At 37.6% G+C, this 27,322-nt stretch overlaps 1 protein-coding gene across 2 annotated transcripts in view; it reads right to left on the bottom strand.

The window, feature by feature from the left end:
- Nucleotides 1–27,322, bottom strand: part of Trim24 (tripartite motif containing 24) — a 105,118-nt gene that overhangs the window by 6,446 nt on the left and 71,350 nt on the right. The window contains exons 8-18 of one of the 2 annotated variants that reach the window (XM_008823478.2): nt 24,804–24,921; nt 19,357–19,523; nt 14,505–14,678; nt 12,499–12,672; nt 11,017–11,152; nt 9,818–9,890; nt 7,924–8,092; nt 6,526–6,854; nt 5,474–5,606; nt 3,833–3,907; nt 542–691 (exon numbers count right to left, since the gene is read on the bottom strand). In XM_008823478.2, the coding sequence (XP_008821700.1) occupies nt 542–691; nt 3,833–3,907; nt 5,474–5,606; nt 6,526–6,854; nt 7,924–8,092; nt 9,818–9,890; nt 11,017–11,152; nt 12,499–12,672; nt 14,505–14,678; nt 19,357–19,523; nt 24,804–24,921 (1,698 nt within the window). Of the gene's footprint in view, nt 1–541; nt 692–3,832; nt 3,908–5,473; nt 5,607–6,525; nt 6,855–7,923; nt 8,093–9,817; nt 9,891–11,016; nt 11,153–12,498; nt 12,673–14,504; nt 14,679–19,254; nt 19,524–24,803; nt 24,922–27,322 lie in introns of both variants that reach the window. The other variant, XM_008823477.3, reaches the window with a different exon arrangement.

Genomic DNA, 27,322 nt, shown 5'->3' with positions numbered 1-27,322 from the left:
GAGGTCAGCTAAAAAGTAAAATACCTCGATTTACTTGAATCCCTCTAAAAGGTGGTAATGATAGGACTAGATTACATCAAATAACTTGAAAAAGGATCATGGGAGCCAGGTATTTCTAGCATGAAAAAGAGGTGGTATACTGGAATAACAAATAGAAAAAACCAGCAATAAAAGCCATACTGTGAATAGTTTAGATGATATGAGCCATGGTAAAATTTTAAATGAGAACTTTGTGAATACATCCTTACTATTTCTAGACCAACAGTGTAGAAGTGCTACAGCTTAAGAAAAATGGTAAATAATAAAGATCAGAAGGACATGTTCTAAATTATCTGTGTATCAGCTACTTTTGGTATTTGCACTCACCATATAATAAAATTTCACAAATAAATGTGGATAAAGTCTTCCTAATTACCTTTCATGCCCTGGCAGACCTGAAAGCTGGGAACGTATTCTAGCAGACATCTTGGGCTGTTCATTCCTGATAAGGTGTCTGGTTTAAGATTATTTTTCACATTGATATTGCCTCTCCCCATCTCACCTCATTGAATTCAGCACAGTTTTGAAAGATCAATCTAAAATCAGCTACAAAATCTTCAGGCTTCGTATACATGTAATAATCTTCTTGAAGTCTTTTCTTGATGGTTGACAAGTCCATTGGGTTTTTAATTATTTTATAATAATCAGGCACCTTACAAAACAAATGAGTTATTTTAATACAAACAAGTAAATCTACCTGGCCCTAATACATGCTACTTTTATGTTATCATCAGTGAAAAAAGAAGCAAACTAACCAAACAAACCAATTCAGTAACATTCGCAAGTTCCTAATGTGTTCCATACACTGGTAAATGTTTTGTGTCACTTTCTCCAAAAACATGTTTTTAGTTGGCATATATTCACCACACATAATACTGGGTTTCACATAGACAAGTTCAAGTACATCATGTTCTTAGACCATATCTACCCTTCAACCTTCATGTCATATAAAGAATACTAGGAGACCCAGAAGTGAGGGAAAACATGCAATACTTATCTTCATTTAACATTTTATTTAATATGATTGTCTCTACTTGTATCTATTTTCTAGAAAACGACATAATTTCATTCTTAATGCTGTATAAAACACCATATGCATATATGACATTTTCTTTATCCATTTATCAGATGATGTTCTGTAACACTGAAAGTGAATAGTGCTACAATGAATATAAATGTGCAAGTATCTCTGTCATACATTGTTGAGAGTCCTCTGGGTATTTAAACCAGAAATTAACTACAAATGTAAAATAAATGTAAGTAAAAATGTTCAATATCCTTAGCCATCAGGAAAGTGTACATTCAAATTGCATTAAGATTCTATTTTCACCCCAGTCAGAATCTATCATCAAGGAAAAACAAAAATAAAAATGGTGGTGAGAATATAGGGAAAAGGGAACTCTTGTACACTGGTGGTAGGAATGTAAAACTGGTCCAGCTACCACTATGAAAATCAATATGGAGGTTGCTCAGAAAACTAAAAACAAATACCACATGACCCAGTTTATCAATATTTTTTTTGTGGGGGAGGGCAGGACAGGGTCTCACTATGCAGCCCTGGCTGGTCTGGAATTTACTATGTAGACCCGGCTGGCTTCAAATTCAGAGATTCACCTGCCTTTGCCTCCAGAATTTGAGGGTTAAAGACATGCAACAACACACTAGGCCTAACAATGAATTTTAATGGAAAATGCCTTTGTGCTTTTTCTCTTAAATCCCTTATATGTCCTCACTTCATTATTAAATAAAAAATTATTAAGGGTCTGATCCCTCAGCTCTGTTGCTGAACAGCATAACCCTGTAGACATTATTTAACCTACTGCAACTCAATTTCTTTATATTCCAAATGTATAATCCTGGCAATGTCATAGACTGACAAAGTAATATATATGAGACGTATATCAAGAAAGAGGGGGTTATCTTGTGGCTGCTGTTACTGACATCTCCAAAAACTTTCATACCTCATAACTCAGCAAAGGAGAGTATTTGGGGGTGGGAGTGGGGTTGTTGCTCTCTGTAGCTCAGGTTGACCCTAAACTTGTGATCTTCCTGCCTCAGCCTCTTTTTCAAAATTTTTTTTCAAATTTATTATTCTTTTATGTGCTGCTGCTGCTACTATTAATTTGACTGTAGGCCAAGATCATAAAGTGCACCAATTTGGGGTTAGATTTTATACATCTGTATTGGTATTACAAACCTCTATCTTTTTATGAAAGATCTTTTCCTGGAACTTATTTCCTTGGGGGTGGGAGGTGGGGATGTAGTTCAGTGGTTACATGTACAAGGACTTGGGTTCAATCCATTGTTTCTTAAGAAAACAGTCCTTCCCCCCCCAAACTTAAATATTGGAAATGAGCATGGTGTTGTAGGAGGGTCCCTATAAGTTCAAGGCTAGCCTGGTCTGCTAGCCTGGGATATTTTTTAAAGTATATATTCACTGTATAAAATAATAGTTTTAACTGTAATATTTTCAAACACAAGCTGACTGCTTTATGTTGAACAGGAGCTCAAGGTCATCTTTGGGTTTGAGGCCAAGCTGGGATGCATGAGACCTTGTCTTTGAAGAGAAAACCAAATGTAAAATTCCTAAAACGGATTTATTGAATTTCAAAAGGTATTTCAGATCCATAGAAGAACATATTGTAGACAGGGGATCCTTTCTGGTACTTTAAAATCATGTATCAAAGCTACCTGGGCGTGGTGGCGCATGCCTTTTATCCCAGCACTTGGGAGGCAGATGCAGGCGGATCTCGCCAGCTTTGTCTACATAGTGAGTTCCAGGCCAGCTGGGGCTACAGGGAGATGGTCTCAAAAAGAGAAAAAAAACCCCAAACCAAAAACATATACACGTATGTATGTATGTATATATAGTGACATGAAAGCAAGCAAATAAAACTAATTTTAAAAAATTGAAAAAAACACCATGCATTTAAGATCAAAGCATTGTACATACATTAAGCTTTAAGACTCAAGGGGCTGGAGTGTAGCTCAGCAGTTGAGAGCACTGGCTGGAGGACCCAGATTCAAGTCCCAGCACCCACATGGAGGCTAACAACTGTAACTCCAGTTTCATGGGCTCTGATGCCCACTTCTGACCTCTGTGGACACTGCACAACACAGGTGTACCTACCTACAATGCAGGAGATACACTCATACACATAAAAAAAATACAGAAAATAAAAAAAAAAAAAAAGATTTAAAATAGGGTTGGGCATGGTGCTGCATAGCTTTAGTCCCAGCACTCAAGAGGCACATAGATCTTTGTGAGATCAAGGCTAGCCAAGTCTATATATTAAGTTCTAGGCCAGCTGGGGCTACAGGGAGATCCATCTCAATAAACCAGGAAAAAAAGAAAAAAGATTTGGATTAGGGGTCTAAGGAGATAGTGTAGTCAGTAAAGTGCTTACTATGCAAGTATGAGAACATGAGTTCAATCACCAGCATCCATGTCAAAAACCAGGCATGATGGCACATGCTTATAATCCCAGCATAGGGCAGATAGAGATGGGTGGATCTCTGAGGCTTACTGTACAGTAATACTTTAAATAGTCTAAATTATTTGGTGAGCTCTAGGTCCCACTGAGAAACCTATCTCAAAAAACAAGGTGGACAGATCTAAAGAACAATACTCAAGGTTGACCTCTGGCAAATGAATGCACATACCTGCTCACAACTCCCCCACAGGCCTCCCACACCAAAACTTTTGGACTAGGTGTAAGTATTGAAAAATGATATAGAAAGTAAAAAAGTTATCCCTCTATGTAAACATGTACATGGTAACATTCATACTTACAGTCAGAGGAACAGGGTCTTGAAAAGCCAAGCTCATTTCATGGCAATAAAGAAATAGAAGTAGGCGTTCACATTTCTAAGGAAAAATAAAAGTAATCAATAATGAAGCCATAACTTATTTTTGACAAGAATTTCACTGGTCTCAGAATAAGCACTAAAATGTGAGGAATAAATAAAAAATATTGAATCTTGGGGTTGATTTCTATCCTAATTATTATTTCCAATTAATTAATATTTTACTTGTATGGGTGTTTTGCATGCGTGTATGTAAGTGTACCACATGCAAGCAATGCCTGTGGAGGCCAGAAAAGGGAGTTCCTGGGAACTGGAGGATCCCCAGGAACTGTAGTTTCAGACTGTTATAAGCTTCCATGTAGGTGCTATGAACTGGGCCCAGGTCCTCTGCCAGAGTAGCCAGTACTCTTAACTGCTAAGCCATCTTGAGTCCCTTGTGCTTCTTGCATGTCAATTTTCATACTGTTTTCTATTTTATATATTCTGATAAATTCCTTAGTCATAAAGAATTATAGTTAAATATGTTAGCTAGCTTTAAAAAATGAACTTTCACAAGGTCAAAGTATGGAGTTATTTTTAGGAAGAAGAAACAAAAAAGCTAATCTTGCTGCCAGTTCTAAATAGATTTTTGAGGGAAAAAAACCTATCAGTGATACAAATGAAACAAAGTGGAAATTTACTTAAGTTAAACAAAATTTAAAAGTCCAGGTTCAAGTTGGGCATGGTGACTTATTCCTATAACCCCAACTCTTGGGAGGTGGAGGTAGAAGGACTGCCATCTGAGGTCAGTTTGGACTACACTGTGAATTTCAGGCCAGCTTAGGCTACTGAGTAAGACTGACTCAATAATAAAAACAAAGCTTCGGGATGAGAGGTGGCAGTTCAGGAGTAGGGGTTAGAGAGATAGCTCAGATGTTTTATACTGCTCTTGAAGCGGATCCAAGTTCAATTCCTAGCTCCCATCTTGGTTGGCTCAGAACTGCCTATATGTAATTCACATGCATATACCCACAGATGCATGAGGACCTGAATTCAATTCTGAGATAGTGAAAAGGCTGGATATAGTGGTGCACACTTGTAATCCCAGCACCAGGGAAATGGAGAAACATGGATCCCTGGAGTTGACCATATATACACACACACACATAAATATATATATATATATATGTTGTTGTTGTTTGTTTTTTTTAAATTAAAAAGCTATAACCCGGGCTGGGAAGATGGCTCAGTAGGTAAAGTACTTTGTTGTGCAAGCACAAGGACCTGGGTTTAAATCTCCAGCATCCACACATGATGGAGTATATCTGTAACCTCAATTTGGGGGAGGGGAGAACAAGTTAATTCTAGGTGCTTGCTGGCCAGTCAGTCTAGCCAAAGCTCATAAGAGACATGTCTCAAAAAAAAGGTGGAGAGCAATAGAGGCAGTTATGTCAAGGCAACCTCTGGTCTCCATGTGCACAGGCACAGGCAAGCACACCCATTCACACATACACACAAACACGACAGCCTGCCCTTCATTATTTATTCTTTTGGAAGGAAGGACCTAAAGAAAAAAGAAATCAGGATAAAATGAATGCATGTAAGCAAAATTGTCTTAACACTTGTTTGGAAATGCTCAAAGACTTACCCTTTTATCTATTGGTGTTAATTTAATAAGGCCTTCAGTTTTCCTTTTTTCTGAGTTGTGACTGGGAGCATCACAATCATATTCAACTTCTGGTTTAGATAAGTCTCGGCAGAAAGTACAAATCCATTCTCCACTGTTGGAATAATGTACTTCTGAGTTTTGAATGTGTCATGTCTCTCTTTACCACCTTCCTTCCCCACTACCTCCAGGCCATCTATGATACAGGTTTATTTGGCATAAATTTTATTCGATGCATACTTATTACCACCTGCTTGGTACAAAGCAGCAAGCTACGAGAAGAAATAGCAGAAATTCAATGCAAAGGTCTAAGAAGTTACTATTAAAATCTGGTTAAGGGAGGCATTAGGGCTGAAATGAGGTATAATTAGCATTTTATAGCCAAAAGTATTCAGGGGAAAATAAAAAAAACAACAAAAAACAAAAAAACCTCTCAGCATGATTCCTGTTACTCAAAGTTTAAAACTAAGATTCCTAGATAGTCATACTTGGCTCACATTTGTGATCCTCTGGCCTCTACCTCCTACGTGCTTGGATTACAGATGTGTCACCATGTCCAGCTAGAGTCTATTATTATTTATCACAAAAGACTAGCTTTTTGAGAGAAGCACAGGGAATAGGAGGCAGGGCATAGGAAACCCTGGATCAGTGTTAGGGATTTTGGATTATGCATTTGTGCCAAGTAGAATTTATTTAAGTCTCTACAAGTTTTTATAACAATCATCAAAACTTGATTACATGCTACATTTAAAAAATTATTTCTCCCTCCCTTATCCTCTTCCCTCCCATTAAACACCTTCGTGCTCCTAGTCAGTCCCCTTTCTTTTAAGAATATGTTCACCTGAAACCAGTTTATTTTGCTTACCATGATCTCTAGTTACATCTACTTTTCTGTAAATGTTACTTTTATATTTCCTTGTAGTATTGGGGACACAACTCTGGGTTGTATATATGCTAGCCAGGAAGCTCTACCACAGTGCCACACTCCTAACACTTGCACTATAGATTAGAGAAGGCAAGAAACAGTATCTTACCTTGGGAAGTTTGTCAATGTGGGCACATGACAAGAAAGATGGAACACTTTGGGACACTTTTCACAGCACAGAAGTTCCCCTCCATTCTGACAAACTGCACACCAGTCTTCATTGGGGTCTTCCTCCTTCCTCATCTCTCCAACATGAAGTGGAGACTTCTGGGAGGCATCCAGCCACTCAGACTTTCCATTTGAGGGATTTTCCTGATGAAGTCCAGGTTGGTCTCCTGTGCTATCAGGGGCATCAGATCTTAGTACAGTTTCCTCAGACGAAGAGTTCTGATTACTATTTAAAAGGAGGGAAGTAAGTATGCTTCTTGGATAGGTGGTCTACAGTAAAAGAGAAAAAAAGTATTATGTATGTATGCATGTTTTGAGTGACACAAATATCCCTCTAAGAGTCATCTAAATTCTGTGTTAGATACTAGGATAATCAAATTTAACTTGATCTGAACTAGCAAGATGGTTCAGTGGGTAAAGGTATCTGCTAGTAAGCCTGATAACCTGAATTCAATCTCTAGGACCTTGACGTTAAGAGAGAGCCTACTGTAGCAAGTTGTCTTGTGACTTCCACATGTGCACCGTGACACACAAGCCCCCACACAAATATACACACACAAAATAAAATGTCATTTTTAAAAAGTTTACCTTCTTCCTTCCTTTCTATAAAACAAACTTGCAATTCTGCCTAAGCCTCGTTAAGTAGCTAGAGTTACAAGTGCATAACACTATACCTAGTTTACCTCTACATTTCTAAATGAAATGCTTATCAACTGCAATTTCTTGGATTTTTCAATTTTAAAATGTAAGTGTATGTATGCTTTTAGCTATGGAAGATACCAAGAATAAGTTTTTGCATTCTCACTTTCCTTTCCCTTCCCTTACACAGTTACCACAACCTAACCTGTTCTGTTAGCATGGTTTTATTGAGCACTGAAGTAGGTGAGATCATGGGAGGCAGCATTAACTGTTCATAATTTCAATAGTCTAGTTCCTGTCTGTACTAGTGAGGTTTTCTGAAAGCCCACAACTATAATTATATGTAATTCAGGCTATATCCTCATCAGTTTTTATTTATTTAGGTATTTATTTCATCACTGACACATACTATTCACTGAAGACCTATAAAATGTACAATGATTACATTTCCTTGCTTGTACAATCTTTTATTTCAATTACCTTATTTTTCGAACAGTTTGCTTAGTTTTCTAGGCACCATGTCTAAGCCAGTCCCCATAGGACTTTTCATTATTACCTAAATAGTTTTCTGCCCTGAACAAAATTCCTATGTAGTTTTAATTCTCATACTGTGGCCTGTTCTATGGGTGCTATTGTACTGGGGACTACTCCTTCCTTGCCCCTTAAATGGGAACAGCATTGCAAGCACCAAAATAATTACATTTTGAGGTCTAGATTCTTCATCAGATTCTTGTTTCACTATAACAACAGGAAAATCATAATTTTCAGGTGGTCCACTGTTTTCTTGTTTTATTCGGATTGGCTCCAACATGACTACTGGGACTTTGTGTGTAGAATCAGCTCCTGCTGGTTTGCTAGAAGAGCCAGAGCTATAAGAGAGAAAGGAAAGGAAAAGAGAAATAAAATGAAACAATCTAAAAATGCTAAACTGAAAACTTCACACACAAATACAGTAAGAATATTCTGGAATAATTATCTTCACAACAATAACTATACTACATCAGCAGAAAATGATGCATAACTGAAATGCAACTGCAGCATGCATTAATTTCATTAATGATAAAAAGGCATTATATACTAACCTTTCTAAATAGACACATTATATAATCTGAAAAGACAATCTCAAGTAAAACTGACCTCACTATTCTGAGGCTCTATATTTCTGTTTGTTTGATTTTTTGAGAAAGGGTCGCCTCTGTAGCCCCAGCTGATTTGTAACTTATGTAGACCAGGCTGTCTTCCAGCTCCCAGAGAGCCACCTGTCTCTGCCTCTGCTGGGATTAAAGGCTTGCATGACAACAGCCAGCTACATCTGGTGTCTTAAAACTAACATCTTTATGCTTTACTAATTTCTTTTTCTAGCCAGTGAAAATGAGACCTCTAGGCTTTCATGACCAATTTGTATTATTAGGACAATTAGGATACCATTTGTTGGTGTCTGCTCCTTAAAGATCACAGTGGGATCCCCTTGTACAATTACAACTCTCTTCCTAGGCAAACTGCTTCCATTAAATGATTAATAAGAATTGGGCTTGTATCTACAACAAGTTACAAACATAATGAGGGGAGAGCAAAAGAACAATCTAAAGTAGCATCTGAACTGTCAGTACATTTCATTTAAGCTGGGTGTGACGACATATGCCTTTAGCCCCAGCAGTCTGGAGGCAAGGACAGGTGAATCTCTGAGAATTCTAGACCAGCCTAGTGGACAGAGTGAGACCCTGTACTTAAAAAAAACAAAACAACAACAACAACAAAAACCCACCAAATTTCTTTTAAAGTAGAACCAATGTTTGATCATTACAGAAGTCAGAGAACACTGAAATAAAGCACTGCTTCTTTATTGGAAGGCAGAGGGAGGAGTATATCACTACCAGTCAGCCTGATTTACATAGTGAGTTCCAGGGCAGCCAAAGCTGCATAGTGAAATGTTGTCTCAAAAACCAGAAAGAGAGGTTGGGTGTCGTGACACATAGCTTTAACTCTAGCACTCAGGAGGCAGAGGCAGTCAGATCTCTGTGAGATTCAGGCCAGCCAGAGTTACATTGTGAGATCCTGTCAAAACAAAAAGAAAAAGAAAATTCTGTTTCTTTTTTCTAGCTGTGTCCACATACAATATTATAGTTACTTTTTCTTTGCTAACATGTCAAACATCATCTTAGACAAGTATTTTCTATCTTTAAAGATTAAACCCAACATTAAATTATTAGTTTAAAAAAATTAAAAGTAAAAAAATTTACCAAATATCAAAACATTGAATACTAGCAAGAGATTTCATTTAGTTGGCTCTCTACATCTGTGGCCTCCATGTATGTGGATGGAAAATACTTGGTGGGAAGGGGGGGCTATTATTCCCTAGACAATGCAGTATAACAACTATTTACATAACAGTCACATTGCATTAGGCACCATCAGTAACCTAGATATAAATGAAAGCACAGACAAAAGTATGTGGAGGTTACATGCAAATATGACACTATCTTATTTAAGGGACTTGACCATCTTTAGATTTTTGGTATAGAGGGGTCCTGGAACCAAATCTGCATGAATACTGAGAAACAACTGTACTAGTGAATATGGTTCAATCTGCTTACCTTCCTCGGCTCCCAACGCTGGAGGCACTAGGTGAACGTATTGGGGGGTGGACGCTAGTCATAGTAACAGGTCCTGAGGAGAGGAAAATACATTTATAGATGAACTAATAATTATGAACTCAGTTTCATTGAATATGCTCACCTACATTATACGAAAATGAGCAATAAACAATAAAGTCGTATGAAACAATAGATTGCTGCCAAAGTCCAATCACATCCATTGTAGCTGTTAGACAAAAGGTTTTCAGTGTCAGCACTATTGGATTTGGGCAGGGAGAATGCCTGTGCATCCATCATAGGAGGTTTGGCAGTATCTCTGACCTATACAGTTATTAGTTGCCAGGAGCATCTCCATACTGCCCAACTTGGAATGACAATAAGTAAAATATTTCAAGTCTTGCTTTCCATAGAGTAGGAAGAATTCTAGTGTTGAGTGAAAGCTGCAGAAGAAGCAAAGGCTGACAGAAAATGAGTTCCAGAGGGCTAGCCAGGTGGCTAACAGGTAAGGTGCTTGCCAGCAAGCTAGACAACTTAAGTTGAACTCCTGGAACTCATATGATAGGAGAGAATAAATAATATTAAAATTATTTTTTTGTTAAGGAGTTCAATAAAGAAAACAACCACTCCATGGAATAAACTGATCTAGGTTGCACATGCCTGAATCTCAGCACTAGGGAAGCTGAGGCAAGAGGATAATGTCTTTGAAGCAGTCACACTGGGCTAGGAGGAGGAGGGGGAGGGAAGAGTAGAAGAAAAAAAAAGGACAAAGGAGGAAGGAAGAGAAAGGAGGGAGAGTGAGAAGAACGGAGGAAAGAGAAGGAAAGGAATAGAAGGGGAGGAAGAAAAGAAACAAAGCGAGAACAGTGAATGAGAGCAAGTGTGAAAGTCAGGCTGAAGATTCAAATGGGAAGCAATAAACAAGAGAGGTCCAACTGCTGTCATTAATGTCTATGCTGAGGCAGGCTAGATGGCTCAGCAGGCAGTTGCTTGCTACCAAGCCTGACTACCTAAACTCTGAAGCCACACAGTAGAAAGAACTCCCCTAGGTTACACATACACACTTTTTTAAGGAAAAAAACAAACAAACCCCAAAACATCTTGAGATACATTTTAATAAGAAAGTAAGGCAGAGAAGAATTTTTCATCATATGACTACAGTAAAACTAGGAAAACATTTATAAAATCAAAAGTGACTTTACCTGTAAGGCCTGGAGATGGCACTGACGAATTTGGGGACTGAACTGTTCTGTTTGATGGTGGTCTTGGCTGGCCATGATCTATACTTGTATCTTTCCTCGAAATATTGTCCAACATGATAGTACTTGAACAATCAATCTTCAAAGAAAATAAACTTTCAGGTCAAACTGACTTTGCAAGCTAACACTTTAAATTTTTAAGAAAATTTCAATCATAAATACTATAAAATAAGACATAAATTTGACAAGTTCTGATAGATTATTTCCCCCATAAACAAGTCAGAATAAAAGTTTAAATTCTACCTAAGTAAATATGCTGAGGACACATTATTTTAGAAGTCAATAGTCAGGGAAAAAAACTAGCTTACCATTCGAACTATTAAAAAATTTTTTTCAATTTTTTTTTTTTAACTAAAAGGTAGATATACTCAATGAACTTGGAAAGAGAAAACTAGCACAATACACTGCTATCAATCTCTATAGTCTACTTTAGAGTGACAAACTAGACTCATTTCTGCTTATGTGTTCAATCTGTTGTGATCTGTGGTTTCATTTAAAGAATACAGTGAGAATCTGGCTTCATATAATTTCTTTAGTGTCCAAATACTTGGTCCATATTTTATTAGCAGATGCTTTGGGTATGCACTATACAGATGAAGACCAGATATTGCACGCACATGTTTAGAGTACCACCTCAGAATGAAGTATATTAAAATTTAGTAGGTAAATAAAAAGCTATCCCCCTTAATGTATATTATAGAAACGGAAATGACTTTCATGAGATTAATAATGCAACTATTAGGAAATAATAATTGATCTCAACCTCAAGAATCTTATAGATGATTCCTTCCAACTATAGTGTATAAAACACTTCATATATGTTAATGTTTCATGTTTTGGTTGCATACATGCACAGCATACCACTGAGATTACAGGATAAGAAAAGGTAAAACAAGGAATTGACGTTAAGTGTGGAGGCAAAAGATGATTTCATTTCTCCCTTTGGAAGGATTAAGTCATTTGTCAAAGTCAAGAACCTAAATTATTTAAGTAATTAATTATGAAATGAATCAGAGGTAATTCTGTACTAACAGTATGCTCAAACAAAAAAGTGTGGTATTCTTAAGGGAGTATCCATCTTTTCTGATGTCTTAAATTTCTGGCATTCATCTCCATCCTTATTTTAATATATTTCATTTTAGTAGGGAACATCCCAGTCTATTCTCCCATGTCTTATTTTCCTCCTTTCCCAGCCTTCACCTCATGATGCATTAATGAATCATTTATAAAAATGATAAACTTCAGAGTCTGGTTGAAACATTCTTTTGTATGTCCAAGTGTTCATAATTTTGTTGATGCTGTATTTCTAAGACTAAAAACAAACTTTCAGAAATAGTTCATAATCCAATAAAAGCAGGCCTTAGGCTAACTCCAACAATTTCAAAGGATTTTTTTGTTTTTTTTTTAAATGTTGTATAAACTTACATCTGGAAGAGAAGGAAGATTATATGAACCTCCCACTGGTGAACTCAAATCAATCATAGGTGAACTAAAAGATTTTCCATCATATCCTGCTGCACTTGTGATCGTGGGACTGGAGGGAGTAGAAGATGAGCTGCTGGCGGTGGTGGGGGTAGTCTGGCCACTGCTGATCTGCCACTGGAGTAGCAACAAGAGAAGGGACACATGAAATGTCAGTCACTTTTTCAAGACATGGAGTAGACACAGTCTGCTGTTTGAATTCAAAGGAAAGAATGAGGGAGGGAAAACAGTATATATAATTTGTGTGTGTGTGTGTGTGGGGGCACATATGTGTTAATCCTCTAAAAATAGATTTCATAATTTGGGGGGCAGGGAGGTGTTGAGACAGGATCTCCCGATAGCCCCAGCTGGCCTGGGACTTGAAAACAGGCTGGCCTCTGATTCCCTAGTGCTGGGACTAAAGGCATGCATCATCACTTCCCACTTTTATTATTATTTTTTAAACGGCAGAGAACAGTTAGCATATACCAGAAAACCATAACACATCCTCGGAAAGCCTATGGATAATGGGAAAGAAATATAAGCATACAAAAAGCAACCTCAGGGTAAAGGTGAAGGATTGAAAACATTTCCTTCTGTCCCTACCTGAAATATCTGAAAATAACCAGCCATAAACCAGGGCCTTCAGGTTTTTATATCCTCTTTATTTTTCACAGAGGAACAGATACCTAAGGCTTACTGAGGAAAGCCTTGTCAATCATGTTAGAAGCTGAGATAAACACAAAACAAAGACAATGTTGAAGCATGCTGTTTGATTGCTTCAAAACCTATCCAAAATATAATGAATGGCTAAATATACATATGGTTAGTATATAAGGTAAGCAAAACAAAATGTTCCCTATAAAATTCTTTTAACTTTTATTATATTTGAAAAAAATTCAAAATAAAATATGGGGGTAAAAAAAGTAACTGAAATGTATCCAAAGATTATTCAGGGGGGGAAAAAAAAAAAACCTGTCCAAACACATTGTCATTTAAATATGAATGACATTACAGGGTAATGCACTAAAACAAGAGCACTGTGAAAAATTGAATTTATATGTTTCACTGTAAAAACTATGTATAAAACAATATGAAGTGAGATGTGAAGTCATCTTCAACACCCACACACCCAACACTTTCATCTCATCCCATTCACCGCCCCTTCTCTTCTTCAAAGGTTATAGAGTAGATGGCATCTTTCTAGGTTTTCCCACTCTGTAGATGAGCTTAAAACACACATACAGAAATGAGATAGCATTTCACAAAAATTCTGTAACATGGTAATATTCTTTGCCCATATATTTACCCATTGAAATCCCATAAACGGAGGTGGTTTCATACTTGAAAGGTGTTGGGTATTTTTATAAACATCAGATAACTCCACATAACTCTATAAGGCATTCCCTTTTATAGTTGGAATGAGATATAAAAATAATATACTGCCCAAGGCCACAAATTAGTTATAAATATAACTTGAGGCCAAGCCATAGTTCCAATCTTTACTGGCAATGATAAAATAGAAAAAGTCACGAATTTAAAAATATTATTTGGCTGGGCATGGTGGCGCACGCCTTTAATTCCAGCACTTGGGGAGTGCAGAAGGCGGCGGATCTCTCTGAGTTCGAGGCCAGCCTGGTCTACATAGTGAGTTCCAGGACAGCCTACAGGGAGAACCTGCCTTAAAAAAGACCAAATAATAAATAAAATGTTATTTCATAACCCTTGCTGATGTATCAAATCCAAACTGATTACATACAGAAACAGAGTATGTAAAGGACTAGATTATAAAGCACCGAGGCATGTTTTCTTACCTGTCTCCATAGATCTGACCCTGCTAAACTTGTAATTTCTGTTCATTAATATAAAAAGTTTCATCACCTGCTAGTTTATTTATAAATCCAATGTAATATGAAGTAAAGAGAAGCAAAAAGCACAATCAGCAGCTGGAGAGAAAGTTAAGTCTATACCTGTTTTATGGCCTGTTGAGCCAGAAAGGCCATCTGTAGGGGGTTGGGTTTTATTGCCTGCCGTGGCATATTCTGGTTTGGTGAATATCTCAGCTGTTGAGGATGAGGAGGAAGGACTGGTCCATTGGACTTAGGACTGTGATTCTGAAAGTTTATTAGACGTGGTGGCGGTTGCTAAGAAAAAAAAAAAAAAGAAAGAAATTAAACCACTTCAGTAACAATTACTTCCATAGAGTTAAAGGATGTTTATTTTATAAAATTTTAAAAGGACAACTCAGGAGGCAGAGACAGACACATCTTTGTGAGCTCAAAGCCATCCTGGTCTTCATAGCAAGTTCCAGGCCAGTTGGGTTTATTAGACGTGGTGGCGGTTGCTAAGAAAAAAAAAAAAAAAGAAAGAAATTAAACCACTTCAGTAACAATTACTTCCATAGAGTTAAAGGATCTTTATTTTATACAATTTTAAAAGGACAGCAACTCTGCCAAAGATGACTTCCTATTATGATCTCACACACACATAATGGGTAGAATGGGCAATGTTACAATTTGTACAATCCAATTTTTAAAGGTGGGGGAAGGGGAGGGGAGGGGAAGGAAAAGGAAAAGAAGTGAAAGGAATAGGATTTTGAAAGGAAACATTTCAAAGATAACATTGGTTGAGTAGGGGAAGGCTAGGTATAACAAGTCCTGCTTTGCCTCCTCTACAAATGGTTGTCCTAGAAATTGTGACCAGAGTTTCAGAAAAAAACATTTGCTCATAATGCCAGTTTTCTCTGACTACCTAATTCTCTTTACAGTTTGGAATTTATTGCTTCTTTCTTCAAGATACTTTAAATATGTATGATCAGAACTTCTTAGTGAGAGGAAAATATCTCCTCCCACATTCACAGGGGAACAAATAAACTGTGTCATCTATAAGGTTCATGAAGCACCAACTCAAACACTATAAAGGCAGACCATTTTAAAGTGTAGCCCCCTAACCTCATCCCACCCAGTTTTATTCTACTTTTGGAATTCAGTCTCCTAGCTTGGATTAATTGCTTCCTTTTTCTCTTTCTTAGAAGTGTTGGGTCTTACTCCTTTATGAATGATCAGTAATTACAGGTCAACTGAAAAACAGATTTAAATACTGATTCTGGACCACCTGAAATTCTGAAGGTGAAGAGGAGAAAAACAGTGCTAGTGAAAACAACGGAGGAGAACCTCAAAGTGCCACACAAGCATAAGCCTGAACCCTTAATTCTTTTTGATTTTCCTATAACACATGTGAAATGAGGATTTTATATCATGGAAACATGAACAGAAAATAGGACAAGTGGAAACAGTGGAAAATTTAATTTTTTTAAGTGAAACAACATCTAAAATAAGTCTTAAAGGAGAATAAAGTAGCTACCAAAGTTTTCTACCAACAGTTCTCTTGTAGGCTGTTTATAACAATTCAACCAAAAAAATGACATTTTTGATGCCAAAAAGACTAAACACTAACCCGGCCAGGCCATTAAGAAGCTCACAGATCAGCAAGGTATATGGTGATGTTTTCTTACTTTCCTAAAGTTATAGTTCAGTTTATGAGACTATGGTAAAAAGCCCAAAGACTATTTAAAAGCAAAACAATCTTAAAATAAATGGCAAAACTAGTGATAATTTTTCTCCAATGAAAAAATTAATTCAAGAATTAAAAGATTAATATAAAAATAAAATAATTAAGGAGGACTTCGGAGGTGGTGACAGAGGTTGGAGTTGTGAAGGAAGTACTCTGGAAATTCTAAGCCACTCAAGGAGGATCCAGGATTAGCAATCTATGATTTTGAAGAAGGACAAAATCAGAGTGCTTCTGAGAAGGATGTTACTAAATAGCTGAAGTACAGAAAATGCTGGAAAAATTTGGAGATGTTCATAGTATTCTTTCAAAGAGAAGAAGCATGGAGGTGCTTACCAAAGATTCTCTCAAGGACAGTATCCAGAAAATAGAAGAGCTTTGGAAAACATACCAAAACAAAAGGCAGAAGGTTAACAGTGAACTTCCCGAGAATTTTGCGACTGCATTTGAACAGTGGAATCTTCAAAAGCAGGAATTGGAGGAAAAACCAAAAAAAAGTAGCTAAAAAAATTAAAAGACAACAAAGATTTCTAAGCTATCGAAAGTGAAAAAAAAGCAGGGACTGACGTCGATTAGACTGCTCTTTGAGAAGTTCTTTGTAGGTTTGGACAACTTGGAGTACAAGAGTTTTCAATTTACTGTGGCAGAAAGTGAACTTAAAAAAGAAATTTCGGTGTTTAAAAGAAACTTACACGGGATACTGTAAATTACATCTCAGACTCTAAAGCAAAGCATTAATGGAAGCACTGAAATGTTTCATTTGCTAGTATAACTCAAAATGTAAAGATATTTTTATCTCCTTTCATGAACCAAAGCAGCAAGTGATTACAAATGCTCAAGTCTCTTCAATCTCTGTTATTCTGATGACACAAGAACTTGAATCTGAGTAATATGATTTAACTAGAATATTACATGAGGCATGTCTTTGAAGCAGAAATTCTAGTTTAAATTTAACTTGTTTGATAAATCACTTGTTAAAGTGCAAGACCCTTCTTCCTGTTAACATCCAAATAAAACCTGAACAGCTCTGTGAGCAGCAAAAAAGGAAAAAAAAAAAATTAAGGAAAAGAATGGCAAACCTATAGGCATAATCAGAGTGAGAACTATTGCGACGAATTATGCATAAAAGGATGTATGTGAGAGTGCTCTCAAATGAGCAGATGTGTCCACTGGAGTTTGACAGAGCATACTATGTAGCACCAAGCGTGTCAAGTCTGTTCTACTTGAGCCACATAATGAACTGCTCTGCCTCTGTTGTCACCTGGCTCTTTAAGAATGCAGGTGACATGGTTATTCTCCACAGGAAGAAGTAGGAACTATCAAGGAAATGACTTTTTACAAGCACAATACTTTTACTCCACTTGCCCAAACGGGCAGATGTACAATATGATTTGCATACTCCACACAGTCAGACACACAAAGATCCATCTGCTTAGACAGCACTGCTCAAAATGTATAAGCACATAAACAGGCAAAAACCCAAGAAACTAAGAATACAGGAGAAGGGTAGTATACAAATTTATAGAAGAGAGCAAAAGCATAGACATGAGTATTTGACAGAATAGAGAAATAAGGAAATGAGAATATGAAACAAGATCTAGAGGTCATAGCACAGACTGAGAAGTAACACTATGTAAGGTAAGATGCCAAAAGTATTTCTAAGTCAGAAAATTAAGTTATATAGTAGAGACTTTTTTGAAGGCTTGGAGGTTATTTCTGCTTGCCATTGCTTGTATATATAAGAACCTTTTTTCATATAGTTATTAACTGCCTCAGTTACTTTCTTCTTAGTAAAAAGGCAATTAAGGTAAAAGATTCACTCCTTCCCTGGTTAATAAACTAAGTGGCAGAAATGTGTTTTAGCATGTGTAAGGCCCTGGGTTGCATCCAGCACCACAAAATAGCAAACAGAAAAAGAAACAAAAAATCCAACAGCAAAACCCCTACATATATTGCCTATAACTTCCACTGAGGGTTGAAAAATTCTTTGAAAACCATTTCTACATTTTGTAAAATTTCTATAAAAACTCAGCAAATCAAGCCGAAGGCATGTGATGTCAACATCTGATCTCCACATAAGACACATGCATGCCCACCTGTACACATGTGCTTGTACCACACACATATCCACATGCTAAAAAAATGGACTGACAGAATACTTCTCTTCGAGTAAAACTATGAAGAGCACATGGATTTTCTCTAGTACATGGGAAAAGGCTGAAAGGGTAGAGTTCTACTGATTCTCCTGTCCTCTATTTTTTTTTTTTTTTTTTTTTTTTTTTTTTTTTTTTATAGTCTCCCTGTAGCCCCAGCTGTCCTGGAACTTACTATGTAGACCAGGCTGGCCTTGAACTCACAGAGATCTGCCTGCTTCTGCCTCCGAGTGCTGGGATTAAAGGTATGCGCCACCATGCCGGGCCTGTCCTCTATTTTTTGTTCATGTTTCCAAGATGCAATGTGGTTTTCTAAATACTATCTTGATAGACAATAGTTTCCTAAAGTGTATCATTTTGATGCACTCACAGTAATTACAGGTACACAGCTTTTTCCATCAATCACAGGCCTAAGTTACCTGGGAACGTGAACATTTAACCCTTGCTAGAACAGGATGACAATGAACAGTAGATGAAAACGGATATACCAACTAAATAAATAAATCTTTTTTTTTTTTTTTTGGTCTTTTTTGAGACAGGGTCTCCTTGTAGCCCCAGCTGTCCTGGAACTATATAGACCAGGTTGGCCTCAAACTCACAAAAATCCGCCTGCCTCTGCCTCCCAAATGCTGGCATTAAAGGCATGCACCACCATGCCCAGCCCTTGTTTGTTTTTTTGAGACAGGGTCTCCCTGTAGCCCCAGCTGGCCTAGAACTTGATATGTAGACCAGGCTGGCCTTGATCTCACAGGGATCTACCTGACTCTGCCTCCCAAGTGCTGGGACTAAAGGCGTGAGTCACTATGCCTGGCTCATTAAATCACTTTTGAGTTGACCTGAAAACTAGGTATTAGATTAGGGATCCTTAAGGCAGTTAAGTTTTTATAAAAGTATATATTTAAATGAAAGGCAGTGGAGGCGGCTTGGTTATTTTATGCTGCTGAAAACAATTATACTACAGTTATCTAAGTTAGGATAGGCCTGCTTCCACATTTACCTGATGAGAGATGGAAGGCTGCTGGATTGGCCCCTGCATTCTAGGGTTTGGTAAACCCACAGGTGCTGGCCTCCGTTGCACCTGTTGCCTCTGAGCCATTACCTGTTGCTGCATATGCTGGAGTCGTAACTGAGCTAGGCTGATCTGTGTTGGAAACTTGGATAACTGGTTGGAAGATAAACCACCTGGTGGCTGGGAATTCTGTTCCACGACAGGATTCTGCTTAGGCATTTGTGGCTGGCTCTCTTTATCTTCGATTACTAAAGAACCTAATTAAAGAGAAAAGACAACAGGATGAAGGTTTCTGATAATTGGTGAAATATTTTTAAGTTTTATTATTTTATGTGTATGCGTGTATTGCCTGCCTGTAGGTAAGTATACCCATGTCGCACAATGCCCACGGAAGTCAGAAGAGGCTGTCGGAGCCGCTGGGACTGGAGTTACGGACAGTTGTTAGCTGTCATGAGGGTGCTGGGATTTGAACCTGGGTCTTCTGCAAGAACAACCAGTATTCTTGACTGCTGAGCCATCTCTCCAGCCCCTGGTGAAATATTTTTATATGGCTGAGTAATTCACAACTGCTGATTAACTTTTTGGATTCAGAAACCCACTAGGCTATTAAAATGAGGACCCACAATGATGTTTTAATACACATTCTATAAAAACAATGTGAAAATTTTTAATGAGGAAAAAACCTAATTAATTTAAAAATAATAATACTCTGAAGAGCAGCATTGGGCTCAGTAAGACAATTCAGCAAGTAATGGTGCGTGATGCACAAGACTGGGGGCCTGAGCTCCAGTCCTGGAACCCACATAAAGGAAGGAGAGAAATGATTCCACACAGTTGTCCTCTGGTAATAGCATGCACATCCACACAACCCCCAAACACAAAAATAATTTAAAAAAAGAGTAGAATTAGCCCGGTGTGGTGGCACAGTTCCAGGCCAGCTGGGGCTACAGGGAGATGTAAAAAAAAAAAAAAAAAAAAAAAAAAAAAAAAAAAAAAGAGTAGCATTGCTTTACATTTCTGAAAACCAAAACAACTAGCTTAATAACTCATATCTGCTTCTTTATCTCTTGTTATATATACTGCTGAGGTTAACATGTGAAAAAAATCTTGTCTCACACAGCTACCTATTTGGAAAAGGCTGCCTCAAGAAGTGCTAATATATCAAACCAAACAAATCTGATATTGATTCTAAAATAATCTGTTATTTTTGGTTATTATTAACAATTTGCAATCATTCAAGTATTTTCATAATGAATACTATGTTTATTCTTTGACAGAAAATATATTGACTAGCTTCTGATAGCTTTATTGCTTCCAAAGTAGTGATTCATGTTTCCAATTTACTAAGTATATGCAATTTAAAAAGAGAAAGTAGCTACTACTCAAATATTTAGTGTGTCTGGTACTGCAATAGGCAGGTATATGTAATTGCGTGTGTTAAAAATGATAAAAGAGTTCTAAGGTTTAAGGAGACTGAAAACTTTATCCAAAAGCTATCAAACTTTCCTAAAGTCATCAATGCATTAACCTAATATTCATTAAGATCAATATTTTTCTCTAACACTATTCTATATTTCTCAGAAACCATGAATAAACAAATCTGGAAACTGCGGGAATGACTTTTCTGGGACTGTCTTCTGTTACAAATGGGAATTTTATCTAACCTTGTAACTGAAGCTAATCTCATGTTTTGAGATCATTTAACACTATCTCAGCTTCTTTACGATGTAAATAATCTCACTAAACCTTGGGCTCTTCTTGTAAGCTAAACATACAGCTTTAATCCCTCATGATTTGCCTTGCCCTGACCCAGAATAGTGTGTGTGTAGTTGTGAAAAATCACTGAAAGCTACAAATTATAATTATTTTGCAAACAAAAGTTGAGATTAGATTGATAACATCCTTTTGCGGTTTTATATGCTGTTCTGGGGCAGAAGGGGTTGGAAAGGCAAATCCTTCCCTAATAAGACTAGGGTCCTCGCTTCTTTCCCCTACTTGCTGGATGTACTGTTTAAACAGAGTATGCCTTTGGGTGGAAGAATTCCAAAAGAAATCTGAAGGAACAAGTTCTGAAAACAGATCAGGCTTACTATTGGTTTTAATTATTTTTAATTTTTAAATTTAATTTTTTAATTTTTAATTATGTGCACGTGGTGGTGGTGGGGTATTTGCATGAAAGTTCAAATGTCCACAGAGGCCAGAAGCATCAGATCCTCCTGGAGTTAGATTTACAGGTCGTTCAAAGTTATCTGATGTGGGTGCTGAACTTGAGTTCTCTGCAAGAGCTGTACATGCTCTTAATCACTGAACCATCTCTCTAAGCCCTTCACTCTTGATTTTACAACTCTAAGAGTCAGGCTGCCTTTGTTCAGGCACTGCTGCACTGAGGCATGTTTGCCACAGGAAACTTACCTCCTCCTTGGTAGATTCTCAAAGCAGATCTCATTGTAAATACAATCACTAAACTACATACAACAGTTCTAATACGTGTTCCAGAAAAGAACATACTTAAACCAACCTCCCACTTTTTTTCTTTTTTTGTTTTAAGAGACAGGGTCTTGCTTTGTAGCCCAAGATAGTCAGAACTGGTGATCCTCTTGCGTTGGCCTCCCACATGTGAGTCACCATGCCCAGCCTTTTAATCAGTTTCACAAACTCAGACCTCATCTAACTAGAACATCCTGGTTTTTTTTTTTTTTTTTGCTCTGTAGACAAAGCTAAAACTATATAGATTTTAAACAGTTTGAAACATAATTCTTTTAAAAAAATACTTGCATCTCCATGGCAGCTAACAATAATCCCTAAATTTAGTTCCAGAGAATTCAATGCCCTCTTGTGGCCTCTGTGGGCACAGTTCACATGTGATATACTTACAAACAGACAGACAAATCACTCATACATGTAAAATAAAAATAAATAAATCATGTTAAGAATATTTTATTTATTATTCAGATTGCTTGTACAGATTTATAACTTGTGACAGGTTCTAAATATAGACTAATATATGGAAGAAAAGTACAGTGTTAAAAGGAAGGACTGTTTATATACATCCTTTGTATTTCTTTTTCTGTATGTTTGTGTGCATACATGTGTATCACATGCCTATGGGGGCCAGAGGTTAACAGTGGGTGTCTTCCTCTATTGCTTTCCACATTAATTTTTGCGATAGGATCTCTCATTGAACCTGGAGCTGGTGGATTGATGGGTTAAGACTAACAAGTCCTGAGGCTCCTCCTCTCTCTGCTCCCAGAGAATGGGGATTGCAGGTATGCGCCATCATATCCAGCCTTTACTTGGGTACTGGGGATCCAAACTCAGGTCCTCAAGCTTGAGTGGCAGATACTTTACCAACTGAGCCATCTCTCCACCTCACACTTTTTATTTCCAAAATCGTTTCTTTTAATAATGTGGGTCAGAGTGCCTGACTTCAGTTGCCTACTATATTGATAAAAAAATGGATATAAATATCCACCTCAGGTGAGGGACACTTAGGTTGTTTCCATCCCTTAGCTATTGTGAAAAGAGCGGCAATAAACATAGATGTACAAGTGTCTCTGCAATAGGATGAGTTCCTTGGGTATATGCCAAGAAGTAGTATAGCTGGGTCTAATGGTAGGTTCATTTGTAGTTTTTTAAGAGTTCTCCATACTGCTTTCCATAGGGGTTGAACAAGTTTGCAGCCCCACCAGCAGTGGGTGAGTGTTCCCCTTTCCCCACATCCTCTCCAACATTTGGTATCATTTGTTCTCTTGATCTTAGCCAGTCTGACTGGGGTAAGATGAAATCTTAAAGTGGTTTTCATTTACATTTCCCTAATTATTAGTGATGCTGAACATCTTTTAAGATGATTCTTAGCCATCTTTATTTCTTCTTTTGAGAACTCTCTGTTCAGCTCCTTAGCTCATCTTTGAACTGGGTTACTTCCTTTCTTGATTCTTCTCAATTGGCCTGCAAGGGTCTCCATCACCTCTGCTTCTGGGATTCTTTTGCTCTCTGCACAGATGACATCTGTCTAAGCCTGTTTCTCCTTTCCCAGTGTGTTAGTGTTGTGAAAGCACTGGCTTTCACCAGCTGTTTTTTCCTCTCACTTAGAATCTAGCCTTGGGGGTGAAAAAGCAACCATCTTTGATGATTCTGAAACAAACCTACCAACCTGAGATGCCATTAAAGGAAATACTGTTTGTTGAGAAACAGACAGTATCTAGGGAACTTTTAAATATTTTATATCATTTTCCTATAAAAAAAACCAAAAGGCAAAAAGAATATTTTCATTCCATTAACATCATAGCAAGAAAGATAAGGGATAACTTTCAACCCAACAGCTTGCAAAGATATTCAATTTCCTGAGATATTCTGATGATTCAGTGAGCTCTAATATTTAAGACTGGGTATTTTTTGTATGTTACCCTTTCTCTCTCACACACACACACACACACACACACACACACATACACAGAGAGAGACAGAGACAGAGACATGATAACGTGATCAGGATAAACAAAGAGTCTAGGGTTGGAGAGATGGTTCAGCAGTTAAGAGCACTTGCTACTCTTGTAGAAGACTGGGTTTGGTTTCCAGCACCCACATGGCAATTAACATCCACCCACCCATAACTCCAGTTCCAGAGGACCCAATGCCCCCTTCTGGCCTCTGTGGGAATTGTACATATGTGGTACACATACACATGTAAGAAAAACACTCATAAATAATAATAATAAATCTTAAGATAAAGCAAATAAACCATTAGGGATTTGAATTGGTTTAAGCTCAGTCATGTCCAACCTTTTGACATTGTAACACAATGCTATCATCTACAAAGTTCATGTTTGAGAACTCTGAAACTGAATTACAACCCCTTCCAAAAGGGGAAAAAAAAAAAAAAAATCAAAGCCAAAAAATCTCTTAATACATTCATGATTTTGTACTGGGCAGGCTGCAGGCAGAACCTGGGGCTATGGGTTGGACACACCTGAAAAACGGGCCTCGCCTCACCTGTAATCCCAGCACTTGGGAGGTGGAAACAGGAAGATCAGGATTCTCAGGTCATCTTTGCCATAGCCAGCCTGAGCCTCATGAAACCCTGTTTCAAGCCCCAACCCTCAAAAAAAAGGCATGCCAATAAAAGCATGAGAACAGTATTTCAGCAGAAAATACTCTAGATATTAAAATACTTGGCCTGGGAGACATGGTTCAATGGCATAGCACTTATATAGCACCATAAAAAAGACCAACCTAAATATGAAAACCCCACGTACCACCATCAGGAGGAAAACCCATTCTGATATACAAAGTTAAAGGTAATACTACAGATAGGATTCTATGGGGAGGTGAGAGGGCTCCTAAATCTCTATACTCAGAAGCCCTGTAAATTAATACATATTCATATCACCTCAAAACATAAATTTACATTCTGTATTACCATCTACACATATGACATAGCAGAAAAAACAACATTTGTAAAACAAGATAGTGGATGGGTTTACATATTTAATCTACATTAAAAATGCATTGGAGAAAACGTACATATGATGGCCTACCTAAATTGATAATATTTTGGGCCCAGAAACTAGGATCACAGTGAAACTGGATGGTGTTGTTGGTCACTGGAGAAGCATCACACCTTGCACGAAGAAGGTGCCGTAACCGGTATGTAATCTAGAAGCAAGCAGAGAAAGAGCATCCAATGTTTATTAGGCAAATAATTTACTATGTAGCCAATGAATACCTAAAAACAGTCTCCGGTTTCTGTGCAAAGACTCAACCACATGTGGGTTATAAAAATGGTCATGTGGGGGCTGGAGAGTTCGCTCAGCAGTAAGGAGCACTGGCTGCTCTTCAAGATGACCCAGGTTTGGTTTCTAGTACCCACAATGCAGCTAACAACCGTCTAACTCCAGTTCCAGGAGATCTGACACCCTCTTCTGACCTCCAAGGGCACTACATGGCATGGGTGCACTTGTATACATGCAGGCAATACACTCATACACATTTTTAGAAAATGGTCATACAAAATTTTCTACTGAAAAAATTTTACAGTTATGAAGTTGCACTACTCAGTTGTACTATTTATTCCTCAGAAGAAATATCCACAAGCTGTAAATTAAGTCCATTTTTTTTTTTTTTTTTCATTAACAGTGATACTTCACAAAAGTATCAACTCATGGGGCTGGAGAGAGAGCTCAGCAGTTAAGAGCACAGGCTACTCTTGCACAGCACCTGGTTTGATTCCCAGCACCCACATGGTGGCTAACAACCATCCATAACTGCAGTTCCAGGGGATCCATGACCACCTCAGGCATGACATGACATGGGTGCATTTACAAACATACAGGCAATATACTCATACACATAAAAAATAATGATAGTTTAAAAAATATCAATTCAGCTTTCTTGCTCTTTTAGTTTATGCTCTCAAATTTCAGAATTTAGATTTAGGGCATTACAAATTAATCTCAGCTCAGGAAATGGAACCAGGTCTGCTAGTGGGGTAGGTCTCACTTCTTCTCATTAGGGCTCTTTATAAACAGCCATCTTTGACTCTTATACCATCTCACAACATTTACTTTCCTCCACACTGCAGTATTCAGTGAACATTTACTCTCTCAACATAAGCATCACAATCAACAGTTTTGATATCCAAAAGCTGTTGCTTACAGCTCACTTCCTCTGAAGATTAACTAACAGTGCAACAAATGTGGTCCTATAAACTTTTTACTCTTAATTTTTCCTGTTCTTCCATTATGCCTTATTCTCTTCCCTACATTTTAATATCCAACTTAAATCCCAGAGCCAGTAATCATTTTCTTACACATATCCCAAATTCCTCTCGTTTACCCAATTACGTGTACTCTTTCTTCTCATGAACCTTTCTCCAGATAAAGCAAAGTAACCCACCTTGATTAAATCTCTCTGCCCAAACTTAAAACTACACTGATAAGAAAACAGACCTCAACTAAGATTCAGTTACTCCAGGTGGACCCCCCGGGGCAGACTTGCTATCTCCTGACCTTTCTCTGGTCTATTCCTTCCTCTTCCTTCCCTGGAAATGATTATTAATGCTTTCTGCTCTTTTCAAATCTTCAGTTTCAAAGAGTTGTGCTGCCTTGGTTTTCTACTTTCTTCTATTTGTATGCTGAGATTTACACATTCTTACACATTCCACTTTTAAGTGCCTTCTCTTGGTGCTATGTTCTGAAATATTAGTTCCCTATGAAGGTGGTAATGTTTCTCTAGTACTTCTTGAATAGCAATGAACCAGATATATGTATAAAGTAAAACCAAGTACCAAGTACTAGATCTACAGCATAACTACCAACAGGACTAGTAGGAGCAGAAATACAGGCTAAAAGGTTAAAAAATGTAGTAGAAAAAAAAAAAAAAAAAAAGGAAAAAGAAAAACAAAAGGGGGCTGGAGAGAAGGCACAATGGTTAAAAGGAATTGCTACTCTTCCAGAGAATCTGAATGCAAGTCACAATGGATGGCTCACAACTGCCTATAACTTCAGTTCCAGGGGATCCCATGATCTCTTCTGGCCTCCATAGGCACCCACCCACCTTCACACATAAATAAAAATTAAAAAATAATTTTTTTTCAAGAAGCAAAATATTCAAAAGTAAAAGGGGAAAGTACAGGAGAAAGAAGTCAATAATTAAAAAAAAAAGATCAAGAATAAAAAAAATTGACAGGGGAAAAAGTAATAAAAACAATGTAATAAATATATACACAAACATCAGAAAATACCGAGTCTTTTTTGGGGCAGAGGGGTCTTTTTTGAGAGAGTCTCCCTGTAGCCCCAGCTGGCCTGGAACTCTATGTAGACCAGGCTGGCCTTGAACGCACAGAGATCCACCTGCCTCTGCCTCCCAAGTGCTGGGATTAAAGGTACGTGCCACCACGCCCAGCCAAGAAAGTCTTAATAAAGGTGAAACTATTGTTTCTGGGGGGGTTGATTACTCAGGCATAAGCAAGTATTCAATACCTATGCCATGATCTACACATCTCATTTGGTGGCTATGCACCCAATGGAGAGACCAAAGGCTGGTGTTTATTCACCCC

This window comes from Nannospalax galili, unplaced genomic scaffold (genome assembly GCF_000622305.1).
Source record: "Nannospalax galili isolate Female #2095 unplaced genomic scaffold, S.galili_v1.0 scaffold307, whole genome shotgun sequence".
NCBI lineage: Eukaryota > Metazoa > Chordata > Mammalia > Rodentia > Spalacidae > Nannospalax > Nannospalax galili.
Note: the sequence above shows the minus strand (reverse complement) of the source record. Positions and strands in the feature narration are given on the sequence as shown.